Source organism: Pseudopipra pipra, chromosome 2 (genome assembly GCF_036250125.1).
Source record: "Pseudopipra pipra isolate bDixPip1 chromosome 2, bDixPip1.hap1, whole genome shotgun sequence".
Classification (NCBI taxonomy): domain Eukaryota; kingdom Metazoa; phylum Chordata; class Aves; order Passeriformes; family Pipridae; genus Pseudopipra; species Pseudopipra pipra.
In genome coordinates, this window is record NC_087550.1 from 22,683,292 (window position 1) to 22,703,669 (window position 20,378).

General features: G+C 45.2%; 2 protein-coding genes across 3 annotated transcripts in view; one reads left to right on the forward strand and one right to left on the reverse strand.

Annotated features, from left to right (window-relative positions):
• The window catches only part of CFAP44 (cilia and flagella associated protein 44), a 42,945-nt gene extending 42,109 nt beyond the window's left edge, over positions 1–836 (reverse strand). Inside the window, exon 1 of the mRNA XM_064644361.1 lies at positions 684–836. The gene's annotated coding sequence lies outside the window, so the exon portion shown is untranslated. The remainder of the gene's footprint in view (positions 1–683) is intronic.
• ILDR1 (immunoglobulin like domain containing receptor 1) lies at positions 569–19,518 on the forward strand. 2 transcript variants are annotated; one of them, XM_064644364.1, is made up of 8 exons: positions 569–803; positions 4,221–4,391; positions 6,609–6,758; positions 7,481–7,600; positions 7,759–7,905; positions 12,188–12,319; positions 13,495–14,300; positions 15,284–19,518. In XM_064644364.1, the coding sequence occupies exons 1-8, from the start codon at positions 584–586 to the stop codon at positions 15,323–15,325; spliced, it is 1,788 nt and encodes a 595-aa protein (XP_064500434.1). In that variant the 5' UTR covers positions 569–583; the 3' UTR covers positions 15,326–19,518. The 2 variants fall into 2 exon arrangements, with proteins under 2 accessions (XP_064500434.1, XP_064500435.1); XM_064644365.1 differs by lacking the exon at positions 569–803 and adding an exon at positions 1,243–1,366.
• The last annotated feature ends 860 nt before the right edge of the window (positions 19,519–20,378 follow it).

Sequence of the window (20,378 nt, forward strand, 5' to 3'; positions counted from 1 at the left end):
GTCTCTTTTTCCCCCCATCAGAGAGAGAAAACAAGTAGATGGAGAGCCCTGCTTAGAACCTCACTATTGCTATGTTGCACACATGCAGAATATTTTTTTATAAAATTAGGAGAAATAAAACCTAATTCTAATTTCCAATTTACACCTAAAGTAGCCCTCTCTATGATCCAGGTCCTAGCTCTGTCTCATGCAAGCAACCGTTTCAAGTCTCTTAAAGCGTGCCTTGTGAATAAAGGTTATCAGGTTTTTATTAAGCAGAAACCAGAGTGGGTGACATCACCAGTTACTTATTAACTTAGAGCATAAAGGATAATCATAAAAACGAGTATGAGAACAGTGCCACAAATGCAACAAGTCATAAAATTAACTGCCTCGCACGTGGTAACGAAAACCCAGCAAGTCCCACATTTCAGATGAAGTACGGGATGTGCTGCAGGACAGTCATTCCTGTCTTGCAGCGGGTACCAAAGGGGCAGGCGGGGGACAGCCGGCGCTCCCCAGGGGCAGCAGGGGAGGGCGCCTCAGAGGGGCCAGGGGGAGGGTGCCTGGCACAGAGGCGCTCCGGGGAGCGCAGTGCGGGTGCATGAGGAGAGGGGCTGCCGGGCACAGCCGCAGGGAACCTGTGGGCCCCCCGAGGGGCGGCGTGGGGCCGGAGCGACCGCGACCCTCCCACCTCCCCGTACCTGGAGCCGGCTCCGCCGCGGCGTTACCGGTCTCCGGGCAACGGGAGCCGCGGGGCGCCCCGGGAGCCGCCGTCCGGCGGGGCGGGCCCGGCGGCGGCAGCGGGCGAATTAGAGGGGCCGGTGGGTGTTTAACTTCGGGTGGGTTTGGTTGTGGCTTGCTTTTAAAGTAACCTCTTGTTTGGCCGCGGTTGCGGTCTTTTGAAATGTCAGCGGGAGAACGGGACGAATTCCCCAAACATTCCTCCTGCCCGCAGGACGAGGCGTGCGCTCCCGTGCGCCCCTGGGGTGGGAGGCGCTGCCCCGGGCGAAACTGCGTGCCCGTAACTTCCCGTACACCTGTGTGCGAATTACATGGACTTTTTAAAAATTTATTTTATATTTATACAATAAACATATACTGTGAAATATATCTTTATATTATACATATATATATATATTAAGCAGTGTCGGAAGCTGGCGGCGGGTGTTTTGCCTGGCTTTGCGGAGCAGGGCGCAGGTAGGGAGGGAGGGGACTGCAGCCGGCGGCAGCGCCCGACCGAGGGACAGGTGCCACGGAAGGGGAGGGACAGTGGGCGCGACGTCCCCGAGCGGCGGCGGCGGAGGAGGAGGAGGATTGCGCGCCATGGCCCCGCACGGGCTCTGCCGGTGGGCGCTGGCCCTGGCCCTGGCCTGGCTGCCGGCCGGTGAGTGGGGCCGTGGGGTCCCGGCCCGCCCAGGGGTCCCGGCCCAGCCGGTGACACCCCCGCGGCACCGGGCCGGGACCCGGGAGGCGCCCTCGGGGTTCGCCCGTGGTTAAGGCGGTGCGGGGTCGCGGGGAGCGGCGGCGGCCCCGCGGCGAAGGGAAGGGGCGGCCAGGGCCGGGCGAGCGCCGTTCTCCTCTCGGTGCCCTTCCCGGGGCTCTCCCGAGCTCGTTACGAAGCCATGCAGAGGGGAGTTTCGCTGTCCCAAAGGTGCGGCTGGGCGCTCTCCTAGGAGGAAGTGACCGCCTGCTTCCTGGCAGCCTCCAGTATCGGTCGTGTGCGGCTGGCCTGGCTGGAACCTGGGAGCAGGGCGCGGGCACGGAGAGGTCGATCCCCCTTTGACCTGTCGCAGTCGCCCGCCTCAGGCTTTGCTGCTGGCTCAGCCTGTTTGGGGATCGGGGGAGCCGCAGTGCTTCCTCACCCGTGAGTACGAGCTTGTGGGGAACGGGAGCTCACCTCCGTGTCCAGGGGCGGCCTCCAGCAAACAGAGTTATTTCTGCCAAGCTTTGCGGGTTGCCTGACAGCTTCGGGCCTCCAGTCGGAAATAAAATTATCGTTTTGCTTCTTGGATGCCTGGGTCTTGGCTGGTGATCTGGCTTTAAGTACCGAAGTTCGATTTTTCACAGAGAACGAGTGAAAGAAGCAAAAAAGTGTGGAGGGATGCTTATCTGTTGTCTTGCTTGACAGCCATATTCCTGGGTGATGCTCTAACCAAACCTTGGCTTCACTGGCCCTGAAGGTTCATGGCTTCACTGCGAAGCCATAGCCTGAGGTAGCCTACTAGGTTAGTAGTGTCCAGATTTGTTCTTCCCTGCCAGGATAAGAAGAGCAGCAGCTTGCAGCGGAGTAATGCAGTCCAAGTTTAGGAACCAGCCTTCATTTTTACAACTTTTCTGTTTTCTTGGAGGAGGTTAATATGAAACATCAGACATGCAGAGACATCTGACTGTTCTCCAGTGGGAACAGTGGGTTTTTCAAGCTCCTTAGAAAATAAGGAACTTACCTTTCAATTCTGACTCTTTTGCAGAACAGAGGTAATGAGAAAGAATCCCCTCCATAAAAAGATTTTGTTTCTGTAAGTGAAAAGCACATAGTGATTTTGAGTGTTTTACTCTTGCCAGAGAGATCTTGTTGTAGGAAACCCATGGAAAATGTTCTGTTCCCAAGTCAGAATTCATATGGGGTTTCATTTGATTGACCTTGAGATCAATGTTCTGCCAGTTTTGAGAGTTCAAAGTTTTGATTGGTTTCTTGTGATTTTCTGAATTAAGATTCCATGAGTCAACTATTTCACAATGAAAGCTGAAACAAGATGTGTTGAACTACAATGCTTTTAAATAAGAGCAGCTGTACCTGTCTGCAGCCTGGACCTTGCTTTGCTACAGCATTGTAAAAACTTGTTTTTCCTAGAGGTTTGCACAGCTGCTGGTATTTCAATGTTTAAGCGAGCCTTGGATTCAGGGTTTGCCCTGGTCCTCTCTATGTTTGTGTGGTATTTTTAAGGCAAATTACTTCGCTCTGCCTGTGCTTTCAGTTGGTGACCAGGAGTCCACTTCAAACCAGAAACTGAGCAAGTACTGCATTAACAATACCCTACTGCAGAATTACTTGCTGAGGCAGCGTTGCACCTCTGCAGCATGTTTTCCACCATGTGGAAACTGTGTGAACTCGTATTTGCCTGGAACATACTGTGGAGGTCCAGCCTAAGAGGACATTGAATGATGCTTGACAAAGAATGATGCTTGCAGCTGTGATCCAGATGTTAGTATATAGTATTAGCATCTTGTTCCCTTGCTCTCATCCTGAAAACTTGGAGTAGAGGGAAATGTGTTGGTTAATGGAGACCTGTTCAGTTGGTACCTTCCAAGTCTCCCCATTTCCTTCCTGCCTTTCCTGCTGTCATGCTTCCCAGTTAAGAAGCAACTGGCACAACACTGCAATCACTGCCCTGTTCTCTGGCATGTATTCAGACAGGGCATCCCACACTTGCTCTGCACTGTTTGTATTCCCTTATCAAAGGCAACTGGTGATAACTTCGCTATTGTTAATGACAAGCACAACTTACTGTATTATCAAAGTTTAAATAAGATAGAGATGTGTCTGGAGTATGCCTAAAATAAAGCATAGATTATGAGAAGCTTTGTAAAACCCTCCTCAGTGTGTGCAGCTTCTTAGATAGAGAATGATGTGGAGGTTGTTAGGAAGAGTTCTAAGATACATAACAATAGCTTCATTAAAAAGGAAAAAAAGGGTAATTGATGTGTGCTGTTCTGAAGTTGTGATAAACAGATTAAGTTTAACTACAGTGCTACAGGATGAAAGCTGTATTGTCTTAATCCTGGTCACCACTAGGTAATGTTCTGATGACTGTCTTAGTGAGACCTTGATAAAATTAACTTGGTGTTTATATGAACAGGTGGTGCTGCAGAATTTTTCTGGATAGGATTAAAAGCCAAGGCAGTCCCATCCTGTGTGCTTCTGGGCCCAACAAATTATCTCCCTCAGCTTGGAGGGACAGTTTTCTCCATGTAGAAAAAGAATGATTTGCTGCATAATGGCTACTCATAGTTGCTTTGGAGAATTCAGCCCATAGGGCAGGCCAAAGAAGCTGCCTTCAAGGAAAGATGGGACTCACATTCTAACCAGGGTTTGTAACCCTTAATATCTTCACCAGAGGGGCTGGAAGGTCTGTAAGGTGCAGGTCCTGGATGAGGCTGAGAGAGATGTGCTTCTATCACTTGGTGTGGTGTGAGGTCTGAGTCTGTGGGCTGATGGCCTTCTCTGTTCTTGTCTGCAGGTTGCCTCTCCCTCCAGGTGACAGTGCAGGATACTGAGCGTTACACCACCTTATTTGCCAGTGTCATCCTCAGGTGTGACTACAGCACCTCAGCTCAGCTGCAGGACGTGGTGGTGACCTGGCGCTTCAAATCCTTCTGCAAGGACCCCATCTTTGACTACTACTCAGCCTGTAAGTGTTAAGCTTGTCCTCCAAGGAATCCCTCTTCCAGTGGAAAGGAAGGGGAAGGTGGACTTACTTGGTAATACAGGCTTTGATGCCTTTCTACTCACGAACCGGGTGGTGGTGTTTCCCAGCACTCCAAGGAAAAATAAGTCATGTCTGTGATTTGCTTTGAAACGTCAAGGGCTTATGATATGAGATTGTAGAGATTCCAGCCAAAGCACTTCATTTGTCCTCCTTGTCATCAATTCAGAAGGCAGAGCAGCTCACCCACGTTTGACATAAGTCAATCTTGGCAGCCCCATTTTATGCTTCAGCTTGTTTGAAAGCAAGGGCCCTGAAACAAGTTGACTTTATGATTCCATGGGGGACCCCACAGTTGGAGATAGATACCTGTGACAAGATGTTACTGATCTTAGAAAGTAGAAAAAACATATGCATTTTGGAGGGTAGAAAGACTTCTAAGTAATAACATTTAATACTGGTGAGAGTACTTCATGTGCAGACACTCTGGTGTGGGCAGCCTTAATTCAGGAGTGTTTAATATCGTATGCAAACTGCATTCCAGAGTGCACCAAACACAGTATAACCAGCTGGCCAAAAGATGTGATGATCCCACTATATTTAATGTTGGTGTGGCTTCACCTTGAGTATTGTGTGCAGTTCTGGGTCCCAGAATTTAAGAATATTAAGGTACTTGAATGCAACCAGGGAGGACAAAAAAGCTGGTGAAAGGGTTGGAATGCATGTCCTGTGAGGAGCAGCTGAGGACTTTGGGCTTATCTGGTTCAGAACAAAGGAGGCTGAGGGGTAACCTCATTGCTCTATACAGCTTCTTGAGGAGGCAAAATGCTGTCTCTTCTCTCTGGTATCCAGTGATGGGATGTGTAGGAATGGTCCAAAGGTACAGCAGGAGAAATTCAGACTGGACTCCAGGGAGCAATTTTTAATGAGAGGGTGGGCGAGCACTGGAATAGGCTTCCTAGAGAGGTGGTCAATGCCCTAAGCCTGTCAATGTTTAAAAGGCATTTTGACAGTGCCCTTAATAATATATTTTAAGTTTTGCTCAACCCTGAAGTGATCAGACAGTTGGACTAGATGACCTTTGTAGGTCCCTTACAAATGAACTATTCTATTCTATTCTATTCTATTCTATTCTATTCTATTCTATTCTATTCTATTCTATTCTATTCTATTCTATTCTATTCTATATAAACCCTACAGTATGTTTAAGAGTCCTCAGCTTAACTGTACACTTAGGACTGAGCTCAGAGTGGGTGTCTTAGTGCCCAAACTCTCCTTTATGCAGCCTGGGTGGGTTAGGTAGGCATATTAACAAGTGCTCTACAGCCTAGTGCACAAGCAGGCAGGTCCCTGGCTCAGCTGATCCCAGCATAACACGAGTGCTTTTAGCCCAGGCTCAAGCTAATAGGCGCAAACAGTGACAAAAAGCATGAAGGTCATGGTGTCTGCTTAGCAGGGTCTGGTATTCATGCTCTGTGGTAAGTACAGCAGTGGAAGAGACTTTGACAAGCTTTGTTCTCTCCTCTCTTCATTGCAAGCCTTTTGCAGGCAGTGCTGACTGAATCAGTTGTCTCCCCAACTCTCAGCTCCCAAACACCTGGCAATTCAATGTTTATATTGTGAGTCTGTCACAGGAGTATTGCACAGAAATTGCCTCTAGTCCTCCATTAATTCTCTTGGATGTCTCTAACTTAGTCCTTAGCCGGAATCAGATGATGGATTATATCCTGTTTTTATAAGATGCACAAAATCTGATGGGATGCAGGCGGGAAAGGCAGACAATCCCTTTCCTGTATGTCTGGAGGTTTTGTTTGGTAAATAAACACACTTTTGTTTTAGTTCCAGTACGCCTTGGTGTTTTATGATTCTTTTCCATGCAGTTTATCTTCATACTGGGAGCTGCCCTCCAGCCTACCACCATTAGGCTCTTTCTATTGCTGTTCTTTCAGTTGTGAGTACAGGAGGGATCTCCTCCACATCTTCTGCATTCTCAAAATCCCTGCCATTCCTGTGGCTCTACCTCTGTTTGTTTTTGAGTACTCCAAAGTGACTTGTCCTTGCCAGTTTGAAGCCTTGGTTTGTATTATTAAACTAAAGCAAATGCACACACGCACTCAAGAGTTTCTCTACTGCTCACAGGGGAATAGAAATTGGTCCTTCGAAATAACTTTTGGCATCTTATTTGCTGCTGTATGTTTGTAGCATACCAGGCTGGTTTAGCCCTTGGCCAGGACCCATCTAACGACTGCAACGACAGCCAGCGAAAGGTGCGCATTGTCATCCAGAAATACGGGCAGAAGGACCCCGTGCTGGGCATCGACTACCAGCAACGGAAGATCACCATTCAGAACAGTAAGTGACTCGACCTCCCAGGCAGGCACTGAACTCAGTAACTATAAAATATCTGGGTCTGCTAAGTGAAGAGAGGTATAAACACTGCTAGTGTAGTCCGTAGCTTACACATTCCGGGAGGTGGCAGTGGAATAAGAGCTGTGAAGGGCCCTGTCCCCGGTTGGCCTGAGGATGTTGGAGGCACTACGAGCTAAGGCTGAGCTGGGGATGCCTGAGCATTTTGCTGAAGAGCACAAAAGCTGAGGAGCCCAGAGGCTAGAAAACAGTTCATTCTTCTAAGAAATACTGTGTAATTGTCCAGGTGTATTATATGCTCCCTGCTGTTCCCGAAGCAATAAGTGTTGCTCCTGCCAGATGAGCTATTGGGATGGCTGACCTAAGAGGGACAGTGAAGTGTGTTCCAAAACCAGTAGAGCTGGCAGTTGGCAGCAGCTGGTGTCTGTTAACATTCAGCAGCATGCTGGTTATTTCACTCTACACAGAACTAGTACCGCTTCTAAGTAGTGTTGCCTTCTAGCAACACAGAAGAAAGGGACTGGCAGTGAATATTGTCTGTAGGAATTCTCAGTGGACTCAAATGTGATTGTTGGAAGGTGATTGCTATGCTTGGGAAGAGGGGAGATGCAGTACTCCATGTTGCCTGCAGGCAGAGGTTTTGAGTGTGGCCTGAAAATAGTGTCAGTCCCAAATAGCCCACTGACCTCTCAATCCCTCTCCTGCAGAAGCAGACCTTGTCATCACTGAGGTCATGTGGTGGGACCACGGCGTGTACTACTGCAGTGTGGAAGCACCAGGAGATACATCAGGTGATGCGGACAAAGAAGTGAAGCTGATTGTTCTCCGTAAGTGCCTGTGGTTCATCGCCCGAGTTGCAAGATATCTCCTCCTTTTCTCTTCTTCCCCACTCCAAGACATCTCCAGCAGTGGAGGGGTGCTCAGTAACTTGCCACAGCCAGATACATCAGGATCAATCCTTTTTCTCTCTCCTTTTTTCCCATAGATTGGCTTACGGTACTCCTCATCATTCTCGGTGGCCTCCTTCTCCTTCTGGTGATTGGAATATGCTGGTGCCAGTGCTGCCCCCAGTATTGCTGCTGCCACATCCAGTGTGGCTGCTGTCCAACCCGGTGCTGCTGTAACCAGGAAGGTGAGTTTCAAGCAAATGTGCATCCATTTATGGCTTTTGTCAATATGAAAACTTGACTAGGAGCTTGCTGAGCTCCCCTTTCTCCCTTATGCTCAGCATCCATATAAAATGAAACATTTCTGTGGCCAATGTGACCTCTGGGACCAGCTTATCTGAGTTTAGAGGAGGGGAGCTGAGATACATAGAACCCACCTTGCTTTTCTGTGTCCAAATTTCAGAGGTTCCTCCTCACTGACACCTTCTTACCAGCATCTCTCATGTCATCCAGCTCCCTTGTATGAGTAGCTCAGGACTTTTCTTCTCTGTCTTGTGGTTCATTTGCCTGTGCATGTGAGGAACGCAAGCAAATGCCTTTGTACTACTGTCCAAACTAGCCTAACCTTCAAGTATGTTGCTCCAAGAGGAATTATGTAAAAATTGGCATTTTCTATCTTCATGTTTTTTTCAGAGCTGCTCCCTCCACAAGAAGAAGGTTTTATTTGTTTTTCTTGGGGGAAGGAAGTGAGAAAAAAGAGGAGAAAGATGGTCTCTCTTGGTGCTCAACTGTATAAGTGCGTTTTTGAGGGTCAAAAGAAACTTTGTTGTGTTTGTTTTTAGCAGTAATAAAGTTTCTGTAGCCAGATATAGTTTCTTTAATAAGGCTGCTGTCTGAATTGTGGCTACTAAAGTCACATAACCTCTGCAGCCCTGTAAATGAAACTTAGTTAGCCACATGGTGGACTAGCCTCTCTGCAGCTTACACAGTCTGACAGGAACAAAATACAACAAATAAGTTTATTTATCATTGAAATCACCAGATTCTTCCCCAGATGCTACAAGGAGAGGATTTATGAACAAGGAGCTGGGTTCCTGGTTTCCCTTTACCTTCAGAAGAGCTATTTGGTATCAGTTGGGTGTAAGCTGTAAGAGTTTTAGGCTTAAACCTGATTTGGTTAGCCCTTGCAAAGAGAGAACAGAACATCCCTCTTACTGCTAAAAACAAAACAAAACACTTTTGGGGGGCTTTACAGGTTGTCAAGTGAAATGCGTAGTGTTGAGGAGGCTGTGGAAATTTGGCAGAAAAATTAGTTTCCGCGAAGGGAGAGAGAGGTGGTGGAGATGAAAGACTCACACCTCCAGAATTCCTAGTTCTCAACGAAAAAGGGATTCAGATTTGTGTGAGCTCCTTTCTGTTTTTCTGTGCAGTAGATTATAGCTCACTCCAGACTGCTGCTGTTATTTCCTGCCTCCTGTTGAGGAGGAGGAATTCTTGCAGGGTTCCCAAAACCTCTCCCTGTTCATGAGAGAAGGTACAGGCAAGACCAGCCTCCTTGACTGGCTGCTGGGTTCTGTGGCTGTAATTTCCATCCCAGCTGCCTGCCCTCTTTATCTGCTTTGCAAAGGATCCCTGTGCCTGCTCCCCTCCTCTAACACACCTTCACTTCATCCTGCCTCTGACTTACTTTTTTTTCACTCCAAGAAATGAACTGGAGGCCTTAAAAAACACAAGAAGATAGATTCAGGGAACATCTTAAAAACAGTCCTGAGGAATAACAGTTCCATACAGCTGAAGAGAAGGCAGAAATCCTCGTCTCCTTTACGATTACAGTGTGAGCCAATTTCTTCCCAATTGTTGGCCACTAGAGGACAGCCTAGATCTACTGAACAATCACAGGTGCCATTGAGGAAACGTAATCCTGCGGCTGTGAATCACAGCACTAAGTACCGTGGTTTTGAACCTAGCAATAAAAGAAGTGCATTGTTTGAGTAATTCAGGATTGGAGTACAGAAATATTAAACATGCCCCAGGAGCAAGCCAATTACGTTCCCAATGGAAAGCTCTGCGAAAAGCCCATCAGGGTAAATATATGTATGACCTCCTTCTGTTCCCATTAGTTCGTTTTCTACTGTGGACTTCTTCTAATAATGAATTGGTATAAAATAGGATATACTTGCACCTGGGTCTGACTAGGTTTAAAAATATTTCTTTTTATAATTGAATAATTGGCCCAGCAGCTGTAAGGTCTGTCAAAGGTGAAGAACAACCTTTCTCAGCAGGGAATAAATGAAGGGAACAACACAACATTCTGCCAAAGTTTTACAGCAGGTATGAGTTTTGGAATTCGGGTGAATCTGACCTTTCTTAAATAAATATGTTCACTTTAAAAATATCTATAACTTTACTTCCATTTTGGAGATGGGGAACCAGAATATATGTCAGATTCAAACTGGAAAGCAAGGTATCTGGGGAAGGAAGAAAGGCCAAAAGTAGTGAAGGAAGTCCAGGGGTAATTCTGCATTTGCTCAGCTGTAGGAAGAGATCAGAGAATTACAGGGACATGATGACCTTGGTCCTAGTGACTGCCTTCATACCTTAAGGGGGAGAACCCTAAGTAGGTATGCCCACAGCTGCTGGACCTCTGCTCCTCAGGCAAAGACCATGATCAAAACCGAGGGACGTGCAGTCAGCAGGTTCTAGGACATTCTCAAGGTGGTAACTGGAGGAATAAGAGAGGAAGAGATGAGGCCTTTCTCTTCTTTTTATCCTTCATCTTCTTTCTCTCTTTCTTCAAGTTTGAAACCTAAACTGGAGGGAAATCTCTTGGGACAAAAAAAAAAAAGAAAAGAAAGTGAATCAAGTTTGACATAAAGTGCTTGAAAGCTGCTATCTCAGGCCACAGAGCTTTGAAGATATATTGGAGTATTAGGATTAAAACCCCTGAAGTTTCCAGCTTTACAGTTCTCTCTGGTTGGAGCCAAACTGAGGAGGGAGTCTGAAATGGAGAATGAAGTGGAGCTGCATGACCTGTGGGGAAAGGGTAGGATGAGTTGAGGCATGGTCAGTCCTTGTTTTGCTGCAAGTGGTGCTCTGTATAAATTCAGTGAAACAGCTAAAGGAGGACATGTTTAATAACTGGAGTGCTACCTGAAATGGAAAGCTCAGTCCCAGAGAACATGCAGTCTAAATGCTGCCTGATACAATGAACCCCGGGGGACAGAATTAATTGGAGCTTAGCTGTAGCCTGGTTTCTTAAAGAAGCAAATCTTTTGCAGTCAACTTGTCTGTCTATCCCCTATCTCTTTCCCTCCAATAGCTTTTAATTTCATCAGCCAACTTCAGCCAGATTTATCAGAGGAGTAACAGTCTCAAAGGCAATTATATTCCTATCTGTTTCCTGAACTGTATAGCCAGGAATGTTCTGTTCATGCCTGACCAGAGATGAGGTTGCAGTAAAAGCCTATCACTTCTGAAACTTCAGGGAAGCCATATGAGAGAAATTTTGCAAAGGCCCTGTTGCAGAAAAGCTTTACTCAGTAATGACAAACAAACTAGGCTTTGTAAAGTCTGGGACTTGCAGAATTTGCTTGCTTGTAAACCTAAGTTTTGAGGCAGAAATAGTAAGTTTCTGCAAGATGTTTTTAGGTATTCCCCCAAAAGAAGCAGTGACGAGCTATGGTTTTGAAGGCAAGAATGGTTAGGTTGTCTGTGTAGAGGAGGTGAGATGGAAATGCTGAAAAAAGTGAATGGAGCCTGACCCCACGAATAGGGTTCTGGAAATGGCGGTGGAAACCCAATGAGGAAGAGACATTTCCGCCGAGTTTGCTCTTTCAGTGCACTAGACATTGCTGTTGAAAACTGGAAATTTAGTTTGCTCGCCAGTTTGATCACACTGTCCTAGGGGATTTAGTTTTAGCAATCGTGCTGAGGTAAATTACAGAGAGAGACTAGAAAGGGAGAAGCTGGACAGTGCACCTCTGAGTGCCCTATATGTGGAACAGAGAGGAAATAATGGAGTATAGAGTGGAAAATATGATCTGGACAGAACCCACATGAAAGTGGCAAAGAAAGATCTTGTTTAGCTGTAAATCAAAACTAAAAGGGGAAAGGACCAATGATGAGCTGAAAAAGTTTTGAGAGAGAGAAAACTGTGGTATGTCTTACTGTATGAAACATTATTTCACGCCTTTCCACGACTATACTCATAATGACAGAGCAGGTAGAAGTCTTACACCTGGTAGTGCTGCATACTTAATCATAGTGGTTTTTGTTCCCAGTTGCTGGGACTGGACTCTTAATGTTAGGCAGTAACCCTTTTCTTCTGTTTTAGGTATCTTTCTGAAGATATACGACTTCATATTGGAATTTCCCATGTTCTGCTTTAACTTTGTCGTAGGGTGGAGAGAGATTTTCATTTTGTGAATTTCCTGTATCCAAAGACTACAGCCTAACAAGTAAAATGGTATGTGATCTGCAAGCTGTGCTCTCTGGATAGCTGCAGTAAGCTTTCTTCTTCTTTTACAGTACTGGAACGGCATCGGTTCATAAAGCGGGCTCAGGCACTTGCACCTTGGATATCACCCAACATGTTCTACGGAGGTGGTGACAGGAACTCAAAACTTTCCTCTTACCAGCTGAACCCTCTACTGCAACGAGGTAAGACCATGGGCATCATTTCAGAGGGAAATCAGGACCAGAACCAGGTAACTTCTTAGGGAAGTTCAGCTTTGAGGCTTTAGCCTCTCTACCACAAAAGAGAGATGTTTCTAGCACGGTTGCGTGTCTGAGCGTAACAGCTCTGCTACATCTACAGCATACTGTAGACTTGCCTGGGTGGATAAATACAGCCTGTTCATCTTAAGTGTCTTGCTGGGCTCGGTGCTGGGTGAAGTAGTTTAGTGCTAACTAAAGTATATCTGTGCTACACCCCAGCAACTGCAGGGTAAATATACCCAGCTTATCTTGCTTTGTGTGGCACAGGAGGGTACTGTCTCTTTGTTCTGCTGTGCTGGTCACGGTCAACTCCTTATAGCCAAAACTGACATGACAAGTGAGGTGCAATTTGTTTGAGTTCTTATCAAATCTCTAGTCTTAAATGATTAAGGGCAAACTGCCTTCTGTGAAATAGATCTACCCTGCATGCAGCAAAAAATGAAAGACTCTTTAATGAACCAGGAAGAATTTTAAATGTTGTTCTGCCCCAAAATCACTTGTATAGTGGAATTTATTTGTAACTTAAATGGAGGAGGGAAGTCTCTGAAGTCCTGGAGAAATAATTAAATAAAATAACTTACTACCAGTAATATTGTTCAATCGCTCAAGGAAAACAGAGGAATTCAACATAATGACTTCTCAAAAGTATATAACATATTTTTATCTGAAATTAGCTTTTCGCCACTGTGCTGTAGTCACAGATTTAATCTGTGTCTGATGAGTTTTACCTGTTGTTTCAAGAAACTGTTTGCAAACATCTTAAATGCTAGATTCAAGATGTTTGAGTATATACTTCTTCAGCCCACTAGTTAAATCTACAGTTACCTTTTTTCCTAGCCAGGGCACCAGTTACCTTAGAAAGGTCCAGTGACTGAGTCTCTATGATTTAATACACAATACACTGAGTCTTCTTAAGGAAAGGCAGCTACTAGTTACTACTCTCTGCATCTTACCTTGTTTGGTCTGGATGTGCTGCTTGTGGTGCTTGAGAACCATGCAGCTCTTGCAGTGAGGAGCAGGAGGAGGAGAGAAGGGACTCAGCCAGGCTCATGAGTGCAGAAGGGCCCTTTCTTCATTTCCTCTTGACTTGCTGTGTTCTCCTGTTCTTTTATCCTTAGATGTGTCTCTGCAGAACAGTCTTCCACTAGTACAGCCACAAGCCCAGCTTTCCCATAACAACGGTGTTTTGGACTATCTGGAGTCTGAAATCCAAAACCTCAACATGTCACAGCTCCGGCCACCCTCCCACCAGCGGCAGGCTGTGCAGCCCAGCCTGCTGTCCTCCCTGGGCTCCGACATCATGCCACCTCCTCTCGCTGATCACATGTCCTCCATCCATGGGAGCAGCAACTCCTCACGGCCGCAAAGAGCCACCCGCACCCCCCGACCCTGGGACTCTGCAGCAGAGGACAGAAGGGAAAACCGGAGGTGGCCCATGCCTTCCAGTGGGGATTCTCATTCCAGCTACAGTCAGGACATGTGGGACAGGCAGCGAGAGGATCATCCTCAGAGGCAGAGGACAGGTGGCTACAATGGCAGGCCACAGTACTCCAGACGGGATGTGTCGCCCGCACGCCAAGCTGAGAGGGGCAAGAGCAGCAGCAGCAGCAATTTCTATCCAGAGGAGGCCAAGGAGCGCTCCAGCCACCGTCGTGGCGGGAGACAGGAGCCCGCAGGGAGGCGAGAATACGAGAACCACACTGGGAGGAGCAATAACTCAGGCCAGCGGCGGCACAGCTACTCCCCCCCTTCTCGCAGGGGGTCATGGAGCTCCTCAGAGGATCAGGTCTATGTCCCAGCGACAAACCGCAGGCGGAGGAACCGGTCTCGGGAATGGCCAGAAGATAAACCCCCCAGTTATCGCTCCTTAGAAATCATCCCGAGTCAGGACAAGAAGCACAAAGGCAGAGCAGGGACACGCTCGGTGAGTCAGCTACCTTTTTGCTTTCCCACCTAAGGAAAAATTGGGTTTTGGGGAATGAGAGTAAATGTTTTGTACTTCCTATAGCCTGTCATCTTGCAAACAGAGGCCAAGGAGCAGGGGGTGCTCTGTGGAGCCTGGTTGTGAAGAGGTTGCTGAGTTCTCTGCCTTGAGACATGTGTTGCAGGGCTGTAGAAGTAGGTCCCCTACAGGGTGATATGTTATACCCTCTCACTTTTGGGGTTCTATGCATATGTTGGTTTTAAAATAGCTGTTCTCTGGCCCTGACTGGAGAGAAAGCACCTCCAGACTAGGCAGCAGTACTGAGTACCTCTCTGCAACCATCTCTGGAGTTGGTTTACTTCTGATTTCTTTTACGATGTGCATGATTCTCCTATTATCTATCCTTAACATTTAATTTTTATTGTATCTTGGTGATATTTTTAAGATGATTCATATCCATCCAGGTAAGATGCCTTAAGTTACATAAAATAGGCTTTCAGGTAGCATGAATGAGAAATGTGTCATTCTCCAAGCCAGGTGGAAGAGTATGACTCTCTTCTTGGGACTCCTGAGAACTGAACATGCATTATATGGGCAGTAAACAGCTATTGTTTACAGCTCATCTCGTCTGGACTGGGACTGGATTTTAGGTGGCAACCTAAATGTGAAAAACTTCATATCCAAATGCTAGTCTCCAAGTTAGACAGTGTATTTCCCCTTAAAAAAATGAAGATTCTTTTAAATAAAAAAATGTTGAGTGTCCCTTATCACATACATGCAGAGTTTTAACAGGTGGAAATCTTCTGAAGGGACTGTATTTTGCACATTTTCACTTCTGTGTTTTGGAAGGAAACACAATTCAAGTTCCAGCTGGGATGTGTGTATGTATGAATGGTTTTTGCTATGGTGTTCAGAGCAGGTAGGAAGACATATGATTTCTGTTCATCACTCCTTGTTCCTGAATCTTTTCTTTTCTCTTGCAGGACAGAGCAAGTTCCCACAGTGGAAAAAGCATAATCATTTAATGTCAGTACTGAAAGAACTACGATTCCCACTGGACTCCTCTTAGTTTTTTTACTATATGGGTTGGGATGGCTGCTTTTGATTGAACAGACAACCAGCAATAAACCAGCAATAAAACAGATAAAGCAGCTTCTCCTTAGATTTGCAACTCTGAAGAATCTATGACTCGTGCCCAAGGAAGCCATACATAACCCATTTTTATTCTTGCCGTGATTGGAAACAGGTTTGCAGTGGGCTGTAGTTCATTGCTACTGGAAACAGCAGATTTTTTTCAGTAAATAGTATACTGCTAATCTGGAAAGATAGATACCAGTTCTCTTTGTTAAGTGCACTGCAAGGAGCCCAGTCTGTAGAATGCTGGTCCTTTGCACACCAGTTACCGGAGAAAGGCTCCAATGTTCACAGAGTTGTAAAGTCACAAGACAGTAGAATAATTTTGATTAGAAAGGGCCTCTGGAGATCATCTGATCCCGTCCCCTGGGAGTCTGGTGTGGGGAGGCACAGCATCTTCTTTCTAAGGCCCTTTGTTGTGCTTCAGAATGTGTAATGTTTGTTGCTTCTGCCTGGCTGCTCAGCACAGTTGGGGCAGTTGCTTCCTTTTGTCCCCGCTAAGCCTCTCTCCCAAACAGGAGGATCACAGTGTTGGAAGGATGTTCACTGCCTTAAGATCTCTCTAACATGTCTGCGAATTTCCAGGTTATCTACCCTTTACTGACTGAAACAATCTGACCTTCTTTAAGCTTAGACCTTAGTGCCTTAAAAGATACTTGTTCTAGCCTTTCATCGAGACTTGAATTTATTTGTAACTTAAAGGGCTAAATTTACCAAGGTTTGGCCTTCTCTTCAGGGACTGAGTAAAGTATAACTGCTGTCCCTTGCACCATGGACAGAATTTCCCTCAACTCGAGGAAGCACAGTTTTGGTGAATATATCTTTCCTAAGCCAGGTACTCTTTTCCATGCATTTTATATTCTCCATTTGCTCTCTATGCCATGTATCATATACATGGGGTGGTATAAAGGGCTCTGAAGAACTCTGACAGTCACCATTTTTAATATTGTCCATGATCTTTACCCTGGCGCTTACACAGTGCTGCATGTGTGGTGCATCTGATCTATAGCTAGATTGTAGGGTTCCCTCATCTCTCACCTTACAATTAGAACACAGAATTTCTGTGTGCTCTGAGACCAGTTGTGAAGGAGAAAAACTTACCATTTCTCCTTGATGTGATTAATCCACTGTTTTAATTTAAAATGTGCCGGAGAAAGAGAAGCCCTCTGGATGCTGGCTGCTTCCACGGGAAACTGGCTTGCCAGAGGCACTTCTTGGATTTAAGAGACTCAACGGTTGTCAAGGAACTTTTGGAGAATCTTATGAATTATTTTGTAACCCAGAGGCAATGGAGATTGGCCAGTACCAATGACTGTCTTGCCTGGTTCATTTCCCAGCCAGTGCCGCATGGGACACTTGCTACTGTTTGTTCTTTAATGTCCTAATTACTGATGTGCTTATGCTTTCCCTTGGAAGACTGACTTGGAGAGACTTTCGTTTTGCCCACCTCCTTGTTTTTCTTTTCTTTGGACAATGATGGGAAGCATCACCCTTCATACAAATGGTCCTAGTTGGATATCCAATGCAGTTGCTGGTTGACCAAAGGCTACTACAGAGAGTGCTCATCTTCCTACAGTTTCTTGGCTGAAAGTGCTTATTCCTAATTTCTGCCTCTGGAGATAAAGCAGAAGGACCAGCTAGCTTCTCTAGTTGACCTTGTTTCAGAACCAGAGGCCTACTTTTTGAAGACAGAGGGTCTATTTGACAGCAGTTTTTGGCTTTCGAAAAAAAAGATCTAAAAGACTAACTCCAAAGTTTGAATTTAAGAAAGGAGGGCTATATTAAGCGTAATACTTGCCTGCATTAGACTCAAACTGAACAATGTGAATAGACCCACAAGTCACATTTGAAATATAGGGAATTAAGCTTGTTTGCAGAACTTGCAAAGCCAGTATCACTCTTGAATCTGTTCCTCAGCCACTGGCTGTGAATCATTTTTATTTTTATTTTATAACCTGCTGAGGATTTTATGAACCCTCTCTTCTAAGATGGACTAGTATTTTTATTAGTTAAGAGGAGTTTATGATGACTGCCATGACAGAAAATAATATGAGGCACCTTCTTCCAAAACTAGCATTGAGTTCTGACTTTAGCTTTGCCCTCTGGTGACTTTTAGCAGATAGCCAGGACCCTGCGGATTCTACCCGTGGAAGCTGAATTGGTAACTTGGAATTTGATTCTCTCCTTGTGCTTTGTAGTTTCATGCAACATACAGGACAACTTTTTCCTGTCATTCCAACCAAGCCCAAATGTCCAGGTTTCAGGGAAGGGCTGCCCCTTTCTCCATCAAAGAGTAGAGGCTATTTGAGAAATGAGGGGAGATCTCAATATGGTAGCATGGAAAGAGTTCATTTTCATTGACATTCAAGTGTGTATAAGCCAACATGTGTCCAGCGAGTTTTCTCAAGAGCAAGAACTCCCTCACACTGCAAGAAAACCCAGATGACTCTGTAACAGGAGAAGCTGTTGAAGCTTTCTGCTGTAGTATGAGCACACTAACTGCAGAGGCTGTGCTTTTTTATCTACATTCTGTGAAGGAGCCCTCCATCTTTATTTGCTCCTCTAGTCCCCATAATTGAGCTAGGGTGACTAATTGCAGATTGTGTGAACACAATTTGTGCTGTGCGAAGTCTGAAGAGTTTTATCTTTATCATACTTGATATCCTCTTCAGTCACTTTGTTCTTGTTTATAGAAACATTAAGCAAAACTCTTCAGGGAAAACTGATTGTATCTGAGTGTTAATTCTGTAACATCTTAAATTGCGACAGAAGTAGACTAAGTTAACCAGCAGGGAAGCAGAAATGATACCAGGTTTACTGGTCCACAGACCACTGCGGTTCATAAAACACCAGTTGGTGGTGGGCTGTGAAATAACGACAGAGGAAATCTATATATGCATACTTTTCAACTGCAAGCAGACAGAAAAGTGGGAAGGAAATAGACTCTGCTCTAGATGCTTATTTCTAGTTTTAATTGGCTATAAATGAAACCCATTGTGACAGCATTGCACAATACAATGTGAACCCTTTTTTTTCCAGTAAGATTACAGTGTCTTTGACTTTTCAAAAGAGACTGAGAACTAAGCAGCTCCAATACAGCACACTGAAAGAAATAGCAGTAGGAAATCACCTAGCCTCATTCTTTCTATATTGCAATTTATTGATGCTTAATTTTTCAGCCATTCCAAAGAGCTGATGTTCATATGTCAGCCCATTCATGATGGAAAAAGTTGAATGTTTCACATATGGGAGTTATTGCTATTCTAGGGTTTTGTTCTTCTTATCATGCAGTTGAAGGAATATATCTTACTCCCCAAAAACAAATCTTCTGTCTTGAATAAAGTGCCTTCATAGCCACTGGAGTTACCCTAATTTAAGATAATGTGACCATGCCACATAGAGAGGGCCAGATAAGGACACCCATGCTGCTGTCAGCTGCTTTCCACCTCAGACCATAGATTCATAAGAGAGATAAAAAATCATGTAATATTTCTTTGATTAAGAAAGGACCTGCAATATCTGGGTTTCTTGCTTATTTGCAGAGCGCCCTGCCATTCTGGAATGCCATTCCAGGAATGGAGGGCAAGGGCTGCTTCTGTGCAATCATTGATCTGGTCTTGGCAAGTGCCTGCTTGGCAGTAGAAAGTGCTGAAATGCCCAGTTGCTATCTCTGCAATTGTATCCATGATAACACTAGCTAAAGTTAGGCTAACTAAGCTGGGGAAGTTACCTTGTGTGATACAACCCCAAAGCAAAGTCTTCAGCTGTATGTATTACCACACAGGGCAGCTAAGTCCTCTCTGTGCCACTATCTATCTCCAGCAGCACATCAGTTAAAAACACTGATGTGAGAGCCTTCCATTTGTTGACCTGACATAGGAGAGGGATGACACTTGAGGTTATATTAAATTAACCCCCACAAGTAAGGACTGCTCATTCCTATTTTTGCTAAGTTTAATGCCTATAATGTGCCTTGTTACGGTCTTCTGAATGTTACCCCAGCTGTAAAAGCAGATTATAAATGTGTAGATCCTCTTCAATGAATGTCACATGTCTAACTGAAATATAAGAGAACTTTCAACCAGTTGCTCTTGTGTGTACTTCCTAGACTATAAATTGCTTTTTAGTGTTTGCACCAGAAGTAGAACTGAAAATTCTATGTTCTTATTTCTGGAATTAGCCTTGTTACCCATTAGTAAGAATCTGCTGTTGTTGTTTGTTGGACAAAAATGCAAAATTATTTGCTTCAGTGGGGGATTTTTTTTTTCTTATTTTGGAGACTTTTTGTCTTTGTTTTTCTAAGGAAGATCATTTGAATAAATACCAAGAGAGGGGAAAAATATATGGGAAACCATTGACAGCCCTCTTTAATGACCCACTCTAGCCATCACTGACTGGCTGCCATGCCTGTAAAATGAGAACAGTTACTGTTTGATTCTAAAGCACTTGAAGCACCATGAGAAGAAAAGTCTTCTAAAAATTTTGTTTGGTTGATAAATGAAGGTACTGGTTGAGCTTTTCACACTTCCCACGTGTGACAGTCACCTAATAAATAAGTGGCCAACATGAAAATGGAGGTCTGTTGGGGCTCACATGGTAGGTTTAATTTATGTCCTCCGATTTCCCTTAGCTCATGACCTTGGTAGCTCAGTGTTGCAGCCTTTCTGTCTCTTCCCCCTTCTGCTCAGTGGTCCCATGTGCTCACCTCAGATGGCTGGCCCGACTGAAGACCCAGTGGGCACTTGGAACCTGACCTATGGGAAACATGCCCTACAGCAGCAATGCCACCACTTTCTGACTGGGACCAGGGATCTTTGGGAGACATTATAGAATCAGAATAGTTTGCATTGGAAGGGATCTTACAAGGTCACCTCATCCATCCTACACCTGCAACCAGACCAGGTTGCTCAAAGCCCTATCCAACCTGGCCTTGAACGTTTCTGG